General features: G+C 35.5%; 1 protein-coding gene across 1 annotated transcript in view; it reads right to left on the bottom strand.

The window, feature by feature from the left end:
• Positions 1-19,473, bottom strand: part of LOC149802701 (synaptogyrin-2-like) — a 66,685-nt gene that overhangs the window by 16,227 nt on the left and 30,985 nt on the right. The window contains exon 3 of the mRNA XM_089952097.1: positions 1,773-1,927. Within this exon, the coding sequence (XP_089808223.1) occupies positions 1,773-1,927 (155 nt within the window). The remainder of the gene's footprint in view (positions 1-1,772; positions 1,928-19,473) is intronic.

Raw genomic sequence — 19,473 nt, 5'->3', positions numbered from 1 at the left:
ATGGTGCCTCCCCACAGATTACATGAATCTTTACTAAAGGGACTACAGTCTAGACACATTTTTATGATCTGTTTATCGTGATGGCAAGGGGAGGGGGAGGAAGAAGAGAGAGAGATGGGTAACAGAAGACGAAGAACAATTGTTCCTTAAAGCGGCTGATGCTTTACTGACAAAGTAATTTCAAGGAATTCAAGATAAAACCAATTCTACATTTTAACTGCCAAATGTTGAAAGCATCTTTGATATTCTCCAGCAAGACATTTTTTCAAATTGCTGTGGTGGACAAATTGGATGTCAGATTGGCACATTTTTCATTCAGGCCCAACAACGTGGTGGAAACCCTGTGTTGATATGACTTTCTTTTTCGGATGCATAACAATAATAAGATTTACAAGATGGATGCCATGCTGGCCATATTCAATATCAGCATTGGCATCATTTCAATTTAGTACCAACAAATACACCATCAAAAGTCTCTTGGTACAAGCACAATTTAAATATCATCAGCCATCTAGGAGAAGTTGTGATTACAAGATTTTCAAGATGCGAGGCAGTCTTATTAGATGCTGGATTGGCACCATTTTCATTTATGATGAAAGAGAGACCATAAGAAGTCTTACAGTGAAAAACAAGAAAGAAAATTGAATTATTTATTTTGCTAGTTTGTTGACTAGCATATGAACAATACATACTCCTTAGAATATTCAAGGTCTGACTAAAAACCAAAATGCAATGAAATGTGACATTTAAATGCTACTAGGTCAAACTGTACAATAGATAAATACATATGGTGGTTTCATGATATTGAACAGGTAAAACATCGTAGTTCTGGACAATTTTGCCTTGCACACATTTTCTACATGTAATCTTAATCAGTTATAATATAAACAACGCACACCAATGTCACTCTTTGTATTTTGAGTCATAGAAAATCGCTAATACTATAGTCATTATTAAGATTTTGACCAGTACATCATTCCTAAAGTGGATGTTCAATGTATTCAAGCATTTTGCTAGTGTGTGTGTGTGTGTGATTTGGATTTTTAACATAGCTTTAACAATTTTTCAGTCATATCACTACGATGTCTACAGTGTGACAGTTTATAGTGATATCAAGCACTGGGGCATCATGCCACAGACATGTAGCATGATGTCTCACCCAGTCACATTATCCTGACACTAGGCTGACCATTCCTAACACTAACCTCTTAATGCCGAGTGCCAAGCGAGGCAGCTGTCAGTACCATTTTTGTTAAGTCTTTGGTACGACTTAGCTGGGGATCGAACCCACGACCTTCTGCATCCGAGGTGGACTCTCTAACCACTAGGCTCCTGGATAGTTCCATTTTGCTAGTGTATATACACGATTAGAAATTGGATCTAACTGCAGTTTGTTTGGAGTAATCAGTAGAATGCGCAACACAGACTCTGATCTGCTGGCATATTATGTGATGGCAGATAAGGGTCTATGCTATTAGCAGTTGGACTCGACTTGTGAGTACAGAAATTATCTAACATATAGTAGCAATTAAGACTCAGAACAAGATCACAAAATACTTTGTAAAAATGTACCACCTTACATATGACCTAACAAGATCTGCAATTGCTATAATATAACTAGTCAAAATTATAGATCCTTTTCTGAACCAAATTGTCAAGTTTCATATACGTGAAAAATACTCCACTCAATGGTATGCAAACTGACATATACATTACAGTAAAGGATATTCCAAAAATGAATCACTGCCCCCATCATTCTCCCTCCTACTTACCCAGGTTATGATAGAGAAAAAGGAGAATGCTATTGCAGCCTGGATGTTATCCTTGCCATGCATATCAGGGGCAAAGTAATCTCCATTTACATCAGTGTGGCGCCATGCATCAGTCATGTAGCAGAAGCCCACAAACCACAGAAATGTCCACAGACCTGGAAAAGAAAGAAAAACTAACCTGTTAAAATATCAGTCGTGATATGATGCTAACAGAGGAAGTACAGCCAAGTAGTTTGAACTCCTGACTGGAGATAAGGATGTTTGAAGTACTAGTCAAAGAACATAGTCATTTCTGTCTGCACTTCAGGAAATGTTTGGTTGTTTGGTGTTTAATGATACAGCAGCACTTTAAAGCAGTGTTGCCCATAGGATTCCAAGTGTAGGCAACACCACGTCCAATTTCCTCCAAATCTGGGGTAACCACAAAACTTCAAAGGGACAAAGGAACATATACAAGATACACTGATGTGCCTTGGATGAAGATACCAAAGCCAGAGAAATCATGAAACAATTATTTTCGTAAAAAATGCAATCAACAGCACTTGAAGAAATTTCAACAGAACATATCCTAGCAAATTGTTGGGTTTTTTATGGCCAGCTGTTCATGTATTTTGCAATTAGGTAAAAAGGTCAACAGGTGAGTGCCAAATTTGGTCAGAATCTGATGAGCAATGTTTGTGAAGCTGTTTAAAGATTACTCAATTCATGAAAGATTGTCATCATTTATTTATATTTAACTTAAAAGATCTTTGTTCCAGGATGTTTTCTGTCATGTTTGGTTAAATTCTGCTAAGTGGTGTTGAAGAAGTTGTTGCTTAGGGGGCGCTCACCAGTTATTATGTACTTTTGAGAGAGTGACGTATGTAAGGTGAAGTTGTTTGCATTTAAAACATGCACAATGGAGAGAATGCTGGCATACCTCTATGCTACATTAATGTAATGTGGATGATATTTCTTTCGATATTGTACTGCTAACTAAAATGACTGTTCCCTTGTGCTAAAAAGCAGCCTGAATTAGTCTAAAGTACACTATCCATAGCAGCTATTAAAATAGTGAAAATAAATTTTGCCGGACTAGACAATACCAGCTTCTGAAAGTGCAATGAAGGAATTACCAAATATATAAAATGTAAAAAAAGTTATCAGCTCTTTCATATAAAATTTACCTCTGAAGTTCAAGAAGTGAAAATGACCAAGTGGAGCTAGCACCTTTTTGAAAGGTGCACATCTGGAATAAGGCCAAGCTGTATACTCTATAACCCATATTACACCCATCAATCATATACCAAAATAAAGGGAATTAAAGGTTCTTTGAATTATACCTAAGATATACGAGGTCTTTCTTAAATAGCCAGTATAACCAGTGAGGAAAGCTGGGGAAATTCTTTTTCTTTAAAATCCTAAACCTATGCAAAATACGAAACTGTAGAGTGCCACCTTATAGGCTTTCCAATTATTGGTAACTGTGGCTTTTCTGTTTTTAATAATAGCAGCCTTAAATAAAGGTGCATGGACATCATTAGTATAAATGGGCATGTCTTCCTGCCAGGATATATTCTGTCAAATTTGACAAAATTCTCTTGAATGGTTTAAAGATGTTATTTAAAAGGCTTGAATTATTTTTAGTCATAGTTATTATATTTGTTGCCAGATCAGCATCATTTGTATAAATTTGAAAGATTTTCATGCCAGGATACTCTGGGCCAAAATTGGTTATAATTGGTTCAGTGGTAAAAAAGCAACTGTTGACAGACAAACAATACATGAAGGGCTATACCATAATGCCAAGTGAGCTAAAAACTAAAGATGTTTATCTGTGAGCTGTAAACCCCAGATGGGACCCTTCTCCCCTCTCCTACCTGATGTCATTAGTAATATGTGAGCAAACCAATTTTCATCCATTTATTTCAATCTGCCTTAAAGTTATGGATGAGAAACAAATGCGTGACAGATGAGACAATAGATGGACAGATCGATGTCACCTGCTTTACAAGTGGAGACCACTAATTTACTTCTAAATTACATCAAGACAGATGAACACTAGTAACTTTGGAACTCAAGGCTTAATAACGGGGGTGAAGTACACATATTAGATATATAAACTGGAATCAGCATTGTCATTATGTAATTAATGGTTTATTTACAACTCAAGTGAATGTGTAACTATGTAAAGTTCAGCAAAATGATAGTCCTTAATTAGCTCAAATCAATAAGATTAAAAAATCTATTTTCTATACAATATCTGAAGCAAAGCTAAGGCTCAGTTTTAACCTAACACACTGCTTCAATATTTATACATCATAACAAGTCAAAATTGATCTCTATCCTGGGCACTGACAGGGAGATCAATATTTCTCTGGCAGGCTGCTATAAATCAAGATCAAAATTTAATCTATCAAAAATATTTTTCTATGTTAAATCAAGGCACCCACTTTCAGTTTTGTGAAAAGTTAACTTAACATATCAATGGCTGAATCCCCTCCTCTCTTCCAAGTTATAATAATTTTAAACTGCTTCATCTAAGAGATGGGCTCACAAGTGTACACCAGGACTGACAAAAGAAAATTGATTCTACACATGTACCATCTTCTTCCATAGGAAATCAATACACAACATCAAGGATAGAAGGTCATCAATCAAAAAGAACAATTCCAATTCCTGTGACTGAAACTAGGCACTGACCATCCTAACTCTCAATCTTAAAATGGTAAAATGTATTACCATAAAGCTGTAACTAGATCAACACTGACTTTTCACTTGTATGTTTTCTATAGAATTTGGTTCTAACTTTACTTCTGACCGTAAATAAAGTGCTCTTGATGCACTGAAATTATTTATATTTGATTATTAATCTAAACTTTAAACAAGAGTCCCTCCAAGGGGCTGGCACTATATTTGCAAAAAACTTGTAGAAATTCACATGGTACATGTACTTCCTTTCTTTTTTAAATTGTGGAGTACTGAAATCATCTCAAATATTCTTGAGAAAATCAAATATACCAATTTTTTTTACAAACAAAATTACTTTTTTATGTCTGACTTAGTGCTCACATGTGCAATACAAGAAATGTGATCTCACACATGATCTCGACTTTAGTATCACTGTAGTCACCTCAGATTCAATACCAACATGCAAAGTTTGGTTTGTCTTAATTAAAGAGGAACAGTGAACAATTTGCACATGTAAATGTATCCCTGCAGCCCTCACATTCCACCCCACCCAATGATGGAGATTAGTCAATGGAAAAAAAGAGTGCACAACTCTTCTTAACACAGTGAGAATGCAATGATTTGTCACAATACGTATCTTACGCTGAGGACAATATCAAGTACAAAGTTTAACTGTGTTCCGCTAAAAACTGCTATATCTCTGCAGCATCTGTTGAAAAAACATACACTTGACCCTAACAATTTAAGCCTTACGATTTAAAAAAACTACTGCCCTGTTTCTAACCTCTCATTCATTCAAATAAAGAAAAAGTTGTTCTATTTCAACTTGGCATCTCATCTTAATTCAAATAGTCCTTTTGGGAATGTACAGTCTGCATATCACCCTTGACATAACACTGAAAATGCCCCTTAGAGAGTAGCTAACCACCTTCATGGTACTTGGGACAGTGGAATGATCCCAGTCCCTATCCTCCTTGACTTGTCTGTGGCATTTGACACAACAGACCACGTTATATTATTTCACCATCTTCAGTATGTATTTGGTATTTACAATACAGCCTTATTATAGTTCAAGTCCTACTTAATCAACAGGACACAAATTGTATCTGTAAAACATTCCAGACCAGGTGATCTGTGTTTTGGTGTTCCACAAGGCTCAGTTATTGGTCCCGTTCTCTTCATTCTATACAATCAGCTACTCTCTAGTGTCCTATATCAACATCCAGTGCCTCAATCAACTGTCCGAAGATGATACAAAAACAAATCTAGCTGCCATACTTAAGTTGAGGGTACCATACAAGATGTAGAGAGGTGCATTTCTGACTTACAGTCATGGATGACATGTAACAAGCTGCAGATGACTGATGATAAAACTGATGCCATCCAGATCACCATGCCAAGGCTTTCTCATTCATATCCTTTGCCTCAAACAACAAGTACATGTATCAGTAACACCTGCATAAATGTGACATAGTATGAAACCTAGATGTCACTTTTGAAAGTCTTCTCCTTACACCAACATGTAATGAACAAATGCAAGGCTGCATATCTGGAGCTGAGATGCATCAACTCCATTTGCAATTTTCTTTCATGATGCCACTAAAACACTTGTGTGTTCCTTAGTACTTTCACTGACTGAACTGTTCTAATTCACTTCTATCTGGTTTGTCTCAGTATCTACTAGAGAAACTTTAAAATTTTCAAAACATCTGCTTGGATCATCCTTAAAGTATGAAAGAACTAAGCACAAACCCCCTGCTCTGTAAACCTTTACTGGCAACCCAATTGATTCAGAATCAAACACAAAATCTCTTCACTATGCTACATTTCATTGATTGGTTACAGTCCAACATACCCATATGACCTCAATCATGTGCACAGCCCATCTAGAAAGTTATGCTCCTCTTCCAATACTTGCATTCTCATTGTTTCCACTGTTAAAATGAAATCATATGGACTATGTTCTTTTGCATATCAGAGCCCTGCTACATGGAACAAATTGCCCATGGATCTTAGACACTTGATTTCATTCAATAGTGCCTTTAAAACTCACCTATTTGATTAAAAGAACTGACTTAAAGGCTTAGTATTGTTTACTTAATTACTGTCAGCATGTTATTTCTTTGTAATTTTATGGTGATTGTTTCTGTAACCATGTCATTGTATATGTTTTTATGAGTTATCTAATATTGCAAAGCGCTTAGCGCTTCTGAAGACTAGGTCCTGTACTAAATCCATATTATTATCATCATTATTATTATTACACTGCAAGAGCTACTGCATTCACCAACTTCTGCTGCTTATTGCATACAGCTCTAAGTCAAGAAGGGCAATAACTCTTACAAGTCACAGGAGCAAAAAGATTTTTTACCACTACGTGCATCTTTAGATGAGGACCATAATGTGTACAAAGTTTCACAGCAAATAATAAAAAAAATGCAAAAAAAGAACTGCATAGTGCTTTTAAGAGATTGTTCCACATACTGCACATAGCTGGAAAGCAAAAAAGGCAGTAACTATAGCAAATATTGTGTAAACAAAGTAATTTATAGAAATGCACATCTTCAGGTCATGACCACCATATTTATCAAGTTTTATGGCAATCAACCAGAAATGTGGGACTAGCTGTGTTAAACACTACATTTAACTAAATGATAAAATGGCTAACATTCAAACTAAAACTATGCTAAAATTAGCATCTTATGAACAATCCTGAAAGGTTGATACAAGTACCAGCATATTTTTCTATAATACAGACAAATTCTGTCAAGTGGTTTTGAAAGGACACTTTTGGGGATGGATTTACAAAAACTGATCAAATTTGTAAGAACATTTCACCAGGATACTTTCTATTAAATCTTCTCAAATTCTCTTTATGGGTTTTTTGGAAGTCATCTAAAGATTATTTTTTTTTATAATGGTGAGCATATCTGAAGACAGGTTGGAATCATCTGAACACAAATTTGAAATGCCTTGATTATAAGATGCTTTCAATTCATGCTGGTCATTATGTTGAGCAATGTGGAGAACCTGTTAACTAGATTCATCATTTTTAGTAATGGCATTCCCATGATGGCAGAAGCAGACCTGCCAACCCTGATGAATCCGTCTCAGTAAAGCAGTTGATTTTTTTTCGTAAGATTGACCAGTTTTCAGTAAGGTGTAACAAAAGTCAATAACTGCTATTGTAAAGCTGGAAAACGTAATTAAAAGTTTGACGCATCAATGATAAATATTATGTTTAACTGAAAAGTCTGTAAAGTACACGTAGACTTTATTTACCACTAGTACAGTACTGTTGCACAAACTCTAGTTCCAAACCCTATGTAGCTATATGGCTTGTTGCTATCTCTCAACTTGACATAATTCTTGTAAATTCTTTTCCATTTCACGTGGCAACAGCAATCATATCTCCTGCCATGAGACATACTCAAATTGGCACATGATGTCCAATAAATGTAATTGTTTCCTTTCCAGCTTTTATTCACAAGAATCTGAATACTCTTTTTTATTCTTTTGTGTTGATTATTAACACTTTTCTAGAAGCTTATTTTCCCTTTCATCTTAAGGTCTCACTGGATAGTTTCATATTTTGACACCTCACTAATTTTTAAGGTAGAAGGCATGAACCTAATTATCATAAGCCTAGCATATATAAATTCACACAGAAGCTAAATCTGTAATGTGGTTTAGATTTACTTAGAGTTAGGCTTGAAAATGTGTTGGCTTGTTTGGTGACTGCCTGTCACAGTAAGAGTAGCACTGGAGATCAAATGCGTAACTTGGGCTGCAAATGAACAGCCAACATGGCTTACATATTTATGTATGTCTGCTATGGAGGCAAATATCTAAAAATCAAGATGGTTGAGGGGTGATGAAAAGTATGCTAATTTGTTTTGGTACTAGTGAACTTTATTCATGTATAAAGCACATACTGATTCTTTTAGCTCCTTTGTCTTTGTTTTAAAAAATGAATGTAAAAAAGAGGGGTTGGTGGCAGAGTTGGTTAAGTATAAAAGCCACCAGTTGTATAAGGAATTAACCTGATTGCCACAGTCAAAATCTCACATGCATGCTTTCTACAAAAATCATTAGTTTGTTTTTATTTGTATCTTCAGTGTAAAATTATTCTTGCTTTTCTGCAATAGGTCATTGCTGGATGAAAATTCACCAGATAAACTATCCAGTGAGACCTAAACATGTATTGCTTTCTGGATGCCATTTTTAAAAATTATATAATCAACGGTTTGATCATGCAGATGCTTTGCATGAACAAATAGGTGCAGTTTAAAGCGGCTGGGGTGCTGCTGTAAAGTTAGTCTGGTTCCCTGACTAATCTGTCTAATTCTAACATGAAACCTGGATGAAAATAAAACATGGATGAACCAATTATCCGGATTTTTGGGCAACGATCAATTTTCTGTAGTTTTTGCAAGTATGCCATAAGTATATATTTTAAGGGTGATTTTCATAAGACTTACGGCAAAATCGTAAGAGTTTGCAGGTCTGTAGAAGAGCCAAATTTTAAATCCACTTCAAAGGCCTCGGTGCCAAATGCTCTCTGCCAACCTTGGTTCAAATTGGTCAAACAGGGTTGTGAGAATACATTGAAAATAACAATTACAGATTGATGACAAACCATGTACAATACATGCCTGGGACATGCACTGTAAGTTTACCTGCGTGTATGGCCAGGCTGGCTAAAAAGGAATTTCTTTTAAACTCTGAGAAATCATCAATACATATCATGCACTAAAACCTCACGACTCCAAATCATGAGCATACTGGTTTTGTGCTGTTTGGCTCTCAAATGAACCATGCACTGGTAAATCAAAGAAGCTGCATGCAGTGCCTGAATGTAGAATACCTTAATTACGCTTCCTCTTCTGATCTGAAAATCAATAAACAGTGATAGCCATCCCATTTCAATACACATTAGAGCATCATGAATACAGCAACACTACGTCTGTACTGAATACTTCTAAAACTGCGTAGTGAGGCTGTTACCAGTCCAGTTGATAGGAGTGGTAGATGGTACATGCATGCATTACTGTAAACAAGTATATACTTCAATAATGCCAATATCACATGTTTAATAATGACAGCATTTGAAACAGGTGGGTGCACACATGTAGATAACACTGCTTCCTCTCCTGTACACATCTTAACCAGTCACACAGAAAATAATATATTTGTGCACAGAGTTTTGATAGCAGGCTTGTGCAGAATTACAATGACTAATCTGTTATAAATATTTAATCCAGTGCTGCAGTACAGGCATCTGTTCAATATTGCTTAATAGTTATGTATATTAGTGCGTTAACCTCAAATAATACTGGTAGTATATGAAAAAATGTCCATAACTCTATTAACTATCCATGTACAGTATTGGTACTCATGGCCTGATTATTATGATCATAGGTCTATTAAAAAAAGTATCTATAACAGTCTATCCACAAATCCACAGTACAGTATTGGGTAGGTATGGCCTGATGACATGTGCCATAATCTTTGGTCTAATGCAAAGTATTGACCAGATGCACAAGACCTATGACTGTCATTACCAATGATTGATCGAAAGCCTGATAAAATCTGCAAAGGAACAAAAAAATTCTTTTACTAAACACTGACAGAAAACAAATCCCTAAACACAGTTACTAAGATTAAATAAATGCTAAAATGATCATGAGAAGAATTAAACAAGTCCAACTTTGAAATTAAGTTCATCCCCCCAGTCTTACAAAATACTGGTTGAGTTTTGCTGCTGTGTATAAAAACAGCACTGTGCCTATGGCTTATGAATGTACCACCTGATATAGTTCCTATGTACTGGTGTCCACAAGACATAGCTGCCCCCTCCCCCCCAATGAAAATAACTGCTCAGATATAGAAATTTTTAGCATACCTATTTATATAAAATCAGCATTTTTCTCACACAAAAAAACCAGGGTAATTGACAGATGAAATTTAAGAGAGTTTTGAAACTTTCAAGAAATTTGGACAAAAAAGTTTGGTATTTACAAAGACCTGAAATTATGTTTTTTTACATAGAAAAACTATCTACATGTCTGTGTTGGATCAACTCTTGTCTGACCAAAAATCTTTACCTATAAACATGCAATTAGGTAAACATGAACATCTTGATGGGTGATCATAGGTTTTCTTTCTGGAAACCATTGTATTATTAAGTCAGATACATATATGGAAGCTCATTTGTTCAAGATACCAATCTTCTATGCAGCCTTCAACAATCACAGGTGATGAACATTTTTTTATTTTATGTTCTGTTGTCTTCAGAAAACAATGCTATCTAAGTCTAGCAGTGGATAAGTAATCTATGGAATATGAACAAAAGCATTAAAGAGGAGTACACACAGCATTCATAAAAGATTAGTGTATGTGTCTCTGTGTGTATGTGTGTGATTTGGATTTTTATTATGCTCTAACAATTTTTAAGTCACACTGCTATGATATTTGCAGTGTGGCTGTTTATAGTAATGTCTAGCACTGGGGCATCACCCTGTAAACATGTAGCATGAAGTCCCACCCAGCCACATTATCCTGACACCAGGCAGACCAGTCTCTTAATCTGAGTGCCATGCAAGGCAGCTGCAAGTACTATTTTTTAAACAATTTAGTCTTTGGTATGATTTGGTCGGGGTTCAAACCAGCAACCTCCTACATTTGGGGTGGACACTCTAACCACTATGCCACCAGAGTGGTCTTAAAAGATTATTAGTAAATCCATAATAGGCATTAGAGTTGGGTACATAAAGGAACATTACTTGAAAATACATTAATACCTAATTACACAAAATACAGTAATACTTAATTACATAAAAAAATCATTCAAATGATGATGATGTTGACTAAGATGCTTTTTAAAACACTTGATGTCACCTGACCATATATAGGGTGGACTGGAATTACATAGTTTGGCTCAGATAAAGCAAAACTTTTCTTTTAAAACTTGGAACTTAGTTTAGGTAAATAAATTGTTGTTAGAGATGTATATATGTACATTTTTTGTCCACATTTACAATTACTTTTGAGATTATCTGGAGCCAACCAATATAAGGATTTCTACTTTTCTAGTAACCCTTTTTATGTCAAATTTTCAGCTGAAATGGTAGCCACCTAAGGGTTTTAAAAAGATATGTAAATGAAGGATGTGCATCAATATTAAGAATAACAATAGCTGCTCTCTTTTGAGATTTCAGTAATCTATCTTGGTTTTATGTATCGCTATTAAACCAGATGCAAAAAGAACACTGCATACTCTATATGTGGCATGCTAAAGGTTCTGTGGAATATTCTTCTGTTATTGAAGGAGGTAAGATTATATTTTGTACAAGAAATAAAGCAACAAGTTTGCTACTTTTTTAAAGAGCATATCAACTGGCACTTTCCAGCTCAAGAAAATGCAATGATGACGCCAAGTAGTTTTCCATTTTCAGTGTGTTCAGACTTCCTATATCTATTCCTTTTAGTATTAACTAAAAAGGGAACAGGAAAGTTTTCTTTTTCAACTTTTACTTTGGCTTCATTGCCTGCAATTTATGACTTTTGAATTTACTGCATATATCTTCATATCATTGTGCTCACACCAGTTATTTATTTTAACCAAATTCTGATTTAATTTAGTGTTAAGCCAGTTCATCCAATAGTATATAATGTTGCATCATCTAGTGGTGGGTAGCTTAGTGTCATATGGTAAATCATGGTCAACAGAAAGACTATTGGTCCAAAAAGTGATCCTTTTGGAACATATAACTGAGTTTCTTATCAGAAAGTTTATTTAAAAGAGAAACTTGTTGTAATCTGCCATTGAAGGTGGGACTGAAACGTAGTTTAACTTCTGGAGTTAACTTTTTCCAGTATGATTTTGTGATTAACAAGGCCAAAACCTTTGTATGGTCAAGAAACACTGTACCTACCCGATTACCTTGATCTATTGCTCAAAGCAAATCATCCACCATTCTAACTAGTGTAGTGTGGCATTACTGTCCATCATGAAAGCCTCATTGTCATGAATGTAGTAAACTGAAAGATTCACATTAGTTTCTAAATTAATCTTTTGGTGTCCTGGACTCGCCAATTAAAGGAGGTAGGTTTGAATCCCAACATTGGAACAACCTAAATTGGCTGCCATGGTTTGTACATGGCAAGGCACTTTACTCCCACTTCCCTGGCATGATATAAATATTCATGTGCAGTCATCACATAAAACAACAAAGAACCTAACAAGACTTACGCAGATTGACAAGAGTTAACAACTTATGCTCTATCCTATTTATTGGGGAGGGGGATAACAAAAACATAATGCAAACAATAAACCAACCAACCCCCATTTTAAAAAAATGTATACATCAAGTCAAGCACTTGGTCTTGTCATCAGAGAAATACAGCATTGCTGATGTCAAGACTACCCTCTCACAAAGGCTCATTTCTTCCAAATTCGTGATAGGTCACCATAATTGTTAGCTTTGGCAATACATAATGCAATATCATTAAATGAAAAAGACTGCAAACTATGTCCTTTGTCCTTTCCAAAAATATACAAAATAATTTCAGTAACTGGTCTCTTCACATGAACAAACTGGAAGCTAGAAAGACTTGCTGTATAAAGTCTTTTTTCTTGTACCAATAAAGCCACAAAAGCAAGAATGAGAATTGCAGTGTAGGCAATATCCGAACCATTACCCTTGATTTATTTTTCTCATTTATTTGTATAATTTTAATTTACACTGTACTGTTCATCTGTATGTGATGGCATCCTCATGATCAGCGAGCTGCCTATTGATTGGCCTTATTACTATCCTTCCATACTGCTTCTGCCACTTCCATGAGCCAGGTGAAAGAATTTACACCAACTGTGTGTTTAGCCATTTGTAAACTGAAGTACTTTATTCTAACAAAAGAAAAAGCTCTTTCATGCCAAATTACATGTCTCTAACTACAAAATAAGAGGGCTTAAGTCTTCTAATAGAGTCCAATCAATACAGATTGAGGCAGCTCTGCTGCTGTTTTATTGTCAATCAATTCATATTGCATTAAACAGCTGATGTTCATACAGAAATAAAATCTTTTTTGTCTGTGGTAAAATGTTATCAGGAGTGAGTGGTACTCCTGAGTAGAGACAAGATAAGAGCTGGAGGGGACCAGTGCAATTTAGCAATTCATGGTTAATAGTAACAAAACATTTAGACAATAAAACATTTCTCATAAAACTGAGACTTCATACGAATAATTATAAAGCTGCCCATAACATGTATAGACTGCCAAGGGTCCCCCGGTTGCCTAGTGGTCCAAGGCATTTGCTTTTATGGATCACTTGCACATCTCACCTCTGTCGATGTTAGTTGAGTCTCCACTCAACCAACTGTGGTTATGTGAGAAAGCTTGCTAGTAGCTTCCTGTACGTCAGCTGTTCTTCCTTCTTTCAAAGTTCTTCCTCCTCCAAAAAATATATACTGACCACCATGTATAGCCTATCGTGTTCAAAAATGGGGTTAAACCTCACAAAACCAAACTAAAGACTGCCTAACACAAAGCAAACAAAGTTTGCTGAATAGCACTCGGATACTTTTGAAAAATGGAGGCACTGACACATCAGTATTCATAAAATTACACAACAAGATTAGTTAATTACTTCTGTTCATTTACATTATTTTACAAACTTCATCTATGTGTAAACCTATATTATAAAGGGTATAATAATCTACAAGACCAGCTAGCTTGGATAAGCAAAACAATCAATACTGTTTGAGTTAAATTCCACGTACGTACATGTATTTCGATTTCTGTATAAAAAAATTACAAGTCCCATGAAGAGACTGGTGCTTTACTGATCAAAACAAATTTCCAGATGTTCAAGATAAAACAATTTCTTTTAAGTGCTCAGTATTGAAGCTATCCAGGATATTCTTGAGCGATAAGATTTCAAATTAGCTGACCACTCCAGTGGCCTAAGTGGTGAGAGGATCTGCCTTGGATGCAGCAGGTCGCATGTTCAAATCCCAGTAGGGTCATACAAAAGACTTAAAAAATGGTAATAACAGCTACCTCATTGGCACTCAGCATTAAGAGGCTAGTGTTAGGACTGGTCAGCCTGGTTGGGACATACGATGCTACATGTCTGCTTGTTAAAAACCCATTTTGATATAACCTTTCATTAAGAAGAATTAGTGACAAGATTTTCTATGTTCATTGTGGTAACCATATTTGAGGTCTTCAGCATCAGTTTCATTCATGACCAACTAATATCATAATTAATCACTATGACCTTCCATGTAGGAGTAGCAGCAATAACACGACTTTCAACCTGATTCACTGTGGCCATACTTGATCTCAGATCAACACCATTTTCATTTAGTACCAACTAGACATCATAAGAGGTCTTCTGGTTAAAACTAGATTTTAATATTTTTGATCTAGGAGGAGTAGCGACAAGATTTTCAAGATGTTCACTGACTGGCACAGATTTCATTGATGACCAACTAGACACCCTAAGAGGTCTTCTGAAAACAACACGAGATATAAATTTCCTTTTAGGAGGATTCACATATCGATCATTTTCAAGATGGGTGCTGTGGTGGACGTACTGGATGTCAGACTGGTACCATTTTCATTTAGGACCAGCTAGACATCATAAGAAGTCTTAGAATGAAAACCCCACATTATGGCCATTTATTCAGGTGGAGTAGCAAGAACAAGATTTTCAAGATAGTTGCTGTGGTGGCCATATTGGACATCAGATCAGCACCATTTTCACTGAGGACCAGATAGGCATCAAAGAAGTCTTTTTGTGGAAAACTCCATGTTGAAACAACCATCCATTCAAAAGGAGTAGCTGCAAGTACAGCATGATTTTCAAGATGGCTGCTGTGGTGGCTAAATTTGACGTCTGAGCGGCACCATTTTCATTTAGGACCATCTAGACCTTAGAACAAACATATATGAAAGGTTTCATGGCAATCCTCCAAGTCGTTTACGAGGAAGAGTGATAAGAAATTTTGTGCTAAATGATGGAAGAATGCTGGAAGACGGCTGTCAGACAATGATGGCAGACAAAAGGTCATCCTGTTCTTCTGGTTTACAACCCATAGGACGACAAAAGCTTGAATTTTCAGACCAGTTTCCCCACATGAATCATGCCTGCCCAGTAGGTCAGAATCAGAATTGTCATCCCAAATACACCTCCAATAATATGGACCAATGAGTGTAATGATTTTATTTCCTGTAAGTTAGTGATTACTACTTACATACTAATAATAATAATAATAATGAATTCATTTAGGGAAGGTAACTCATTTAGCTACAGGAAATAATTGTTATGTGCAATATATATGTTTACAGTATATATGCATAATGTGATTACAATTTGGTTTAACATTACAAAATTGAGTTATTCTGAAAATCAAACAATTTTTCAAGCTTGTAATAAATAAGCACCAGTGAGCACATAAAAATAAACAAAATGTCATATTGTATTAAAAAATCCATCTTTAGAAAAGACGTAAAAGTTGGAGGAATTTATATTACTTAGACCTGTTACAGTGTCTTAAAATTTCAGCCATTTTAGACAATTACCGGTAGTATGAAAAGAAGAAATGCTAGGAGCCTGCCTTACATCACTGTGAGTAATGTTCCAAACCAGTGAAAATCAGTATATTAAAAGATTCCTTCTTTGGCTTTGATATAATGTAAATTTTGAGTAGTCTGCATTTCTCTGGTGATAGATATTGCATGGGCAGACAGGAAAGGTTTTATGAGACACTTTATACAAAAATTTGCTTTTTCTAAAGAATATTATTTTATATATCAGTTGGTAAAATGTTTATAAAATTCACTGTCCTGACAACTGTCTATTACACTGATCTATTTATCTAGAATCAAGTAGCATGCCCTCTTTAGGAGCTTAAAACTTTTGTTATGTTTTAATTAGAGGCTTTTACCTGCAATTACACCACAATAGTCCAAATGTGACTGAATATAACTTCTATAAAAGATGACTCTCTACTGAAAAGTAATGAATCTTCTTATTTTCTTAAGCTGGCAAAGATACGAATTAACCTTTCTTGAAACATTTATATTCTGATTAGAGCAGATTCGATTTTTATTTACAAATACACCAAGAATTTTATCATGAGAGGATATGTTCAGGTTAATAAACAGAACTAGAATTTTGTCACTATCTAGCCTTGCTCTTTTTTTGCTTTGTTGTAACTAGTGGCGCTTTGGGGACTTTTCTGCTGTATTTATGATCATACTGTTTTCATTGTTCATTCTTTTAGTGGGGCCCCGAGTGGCCGAGTGGTCTAAAGCGCTCTCCGTTACAGATCACTGCCATCTCACCTCTGTCTGCGTGGGTTCGTCTTGGATTCAGCCAATGTGGGTATGTGAGAAAGCTTGCCAGTAGCTTCTCGTGGGTCGGTGGTTCTTTCCGGGGTTTTCCAGGGTTCTTCCTCCACCATTAATACTGGCCACCATGTATAGCCTATCATGTGCTGAAAAATGGCATTAAACCCTACAACAACAACAACAACCTACTACACTGAACAATAAGCTCAGTATGTGAAAAGTGTAATCATTAAATGGTTGGTGGTGTAATAGGACACCATGTCTGGTTTTCTAAAGATTATGAAACACGTCAAGAAGAATCTCCAAATGAATAATAAAAATTTTTTAAGACTTAAGCGGCCATAATTTTGTACATCCATGTTTGTCAGTTTTATCATGTTTGTCCGTTTTATTTCGTTACTATTCTCAATTTGGGTAATTTAAATTTTCAGTTCCTTCGTCACAACCATGAAAAGGTTTTTTCTTTCCCATTTAATGTCTGGAATCACCCACTATTTCATTACACAATCTCCCAAACACAATATATGCTGTCATTTTTATTCTTTTCTGTTATATACCAGTCACAAGTTTATATCAGAAATGTGCTGTCAAAACCACTTACACTTTGCCACCCCATGGATTTGGGACAGTGGAGTACATGTTACATTTCAGATGTCTAATATGCCCCAAACAGGATAATTTTACTTCCATTGACAAAATGTTAAACTCTCCTTATTTTCTAGAAAGAAATTATGAAAGCATTCTTGAGCAAATATCAAAAAGTGTCTATCAAGTATATTAAATTGGACATGAATGGAAACTGGTTAGCTAGCATGAAAAGAAGCTGGTAAATCTAAAGTCCTTGAAAATCAGTAAACTGAAACCATTCATCAATTTAATATTATTTTTAAAAATACTATTTTCTATCTTTGCTGAGCAAAAATTCCAAAAAGTGATTTTTAATATAATTGTAACTGGAATCAATATGCCAACAACAACTAAGGGTCTGACAATCTAATGTACAAAAAGAATTTCCAGGAATTCAAGATAAGACCATTTCTTAATTTTAACTACTTAGTGATGAAACCACCTGTGATATTCTTTAGCAATAACTGAATTTTCAAATTAGCTGCTGTTGCGAGCATACTAGTTCCTAGACCAGTACCATTTTTCATTTAGAACCAAAGTGACATCATCAGAAGTCTTTTGGCAAAACCCCCATGTCAACATGACCATCCCTTCAGAAGTAAGAACAAGAGCAAGATTTTCATTAAAGCTGTACTGATGTCACATTTTGGCTATTATGCCAATACCATGTATAGCCAATTATTAAAATTGCCGATACTGATTATTTCAATGTTTTATAACAATGACTGGTTAAGAAACATAGACCAATTAGTGTAATGCAAGCAGGTATTTTGCCATGTAAGTTATGACAAGGTTGTTTATGCGGCAAGTGAATTTGAACTTCTATACAAAAACAAACAGAAACCGGATAAGAAGTACATTGCTATTTATAGAAAACAGCGATCACTCAAACATAAAACTTGAAAAAACTTTAAAACTAACACTAAGAAAACTTATGGTTTGCCAATTCAAGATACAAATGAATGAAAATGTATTAAGCTGGTCTTTTAACTTATCAATGATGCAGGTTGCCATAAATACTAGGTTTCAATAAATGACTAAAAAATGTTAATAACGATAGCCCAATAATAATTAAAATTAATAATATGCATGCTTTATGACTAAAATTTTGGCCACATCTAATACTTAAAGTCTAGCTGAGGTAGGTTGTATTTAAGCAACAGTAACATTTCTCCCTTCTCGCCAAGTATTGATCCATGATAAAATCTGGCCTGCGCCACTAAACAGCTGCTTGCTCTGAACGCTTGAAGCTGGTGCAGACAAATAGAATCTAGCTAATTTGGCCAAGTAGGGAACTGAAACCTGTGAGCATTCCACCAGCCGTATATGTCTTCTTCTCGTGGCAACAGAGGGCTGGCTAGATACAATTCAAGGATCACGTCAACAGCATCATCCACGTGGGTTGTTTCGTTGATGGTATAAACAGGTTCTTCACAAGCCACAGAAAACGAATCCCAGACATGCAACATTGATGGTCCAGTGGCGTTTGTTTCAGTTTCAGTTTTTCTTCTTTCGGTCAGGGGTTCCTCTTGCTTGTCAGCTGATGCAACTACGATGCATTCTGCTCTAAGCCATTCTTCAGATCTGGTCACAAGTAATTCTTCACTGAATAGGCGATGTTTGAATCGTGGATCCACGATGGTGGCCAAGACAAGATTCTTGTGTTCAGTGATGTGAACATATCACAGCGCATTGTCTGAATACCACTTTAAAAAATTAGTCTTTGATATGATTCGGTCGGGGTTCAATCCCACAACCTATCACATCTGGGGTGGAAACTCTAACCACTAGGCCACCGGAGTGGTCTTAAAAGATTATTAGTAAATCCATATCAGGCATTAGAGTTGGGTACATAAAGGAACATTACTTGAAAATATATTAATACTTAATTACACAAAATACAGTAATACTTAATTACACAAAATCATTCAAATGATGATGATGTTGACTAAGATGCTTTTAAAAACCCTTGAGTATGTCAGCTGACCAGATCACGGTCTATACTGTTTGTTCTCTGATAACCCTTAACAAGCAGCACAAA

Source organism: Sinohyriopsis cumingii, chromosome 3 (genome assembly GCF_028554795.1).
Source record: "Sinohyriopsis cumingii isolate HCF-2022 chromosome 3, ASM2855479v2, whole genome shotgun sequence".
Taxonomy (NCBI): Eukaryota; Metazoa; Mollusca; class Bivalvia; order Unionida; family Unionidae; genus Sinohyriopsis; species Sinohyriopsis cumingii.
The sequence above is the reverse complement of the archived record's forward strand: the minus strand, read 5'-3'. Positions and strand labels throughout refer to the sequence as shown.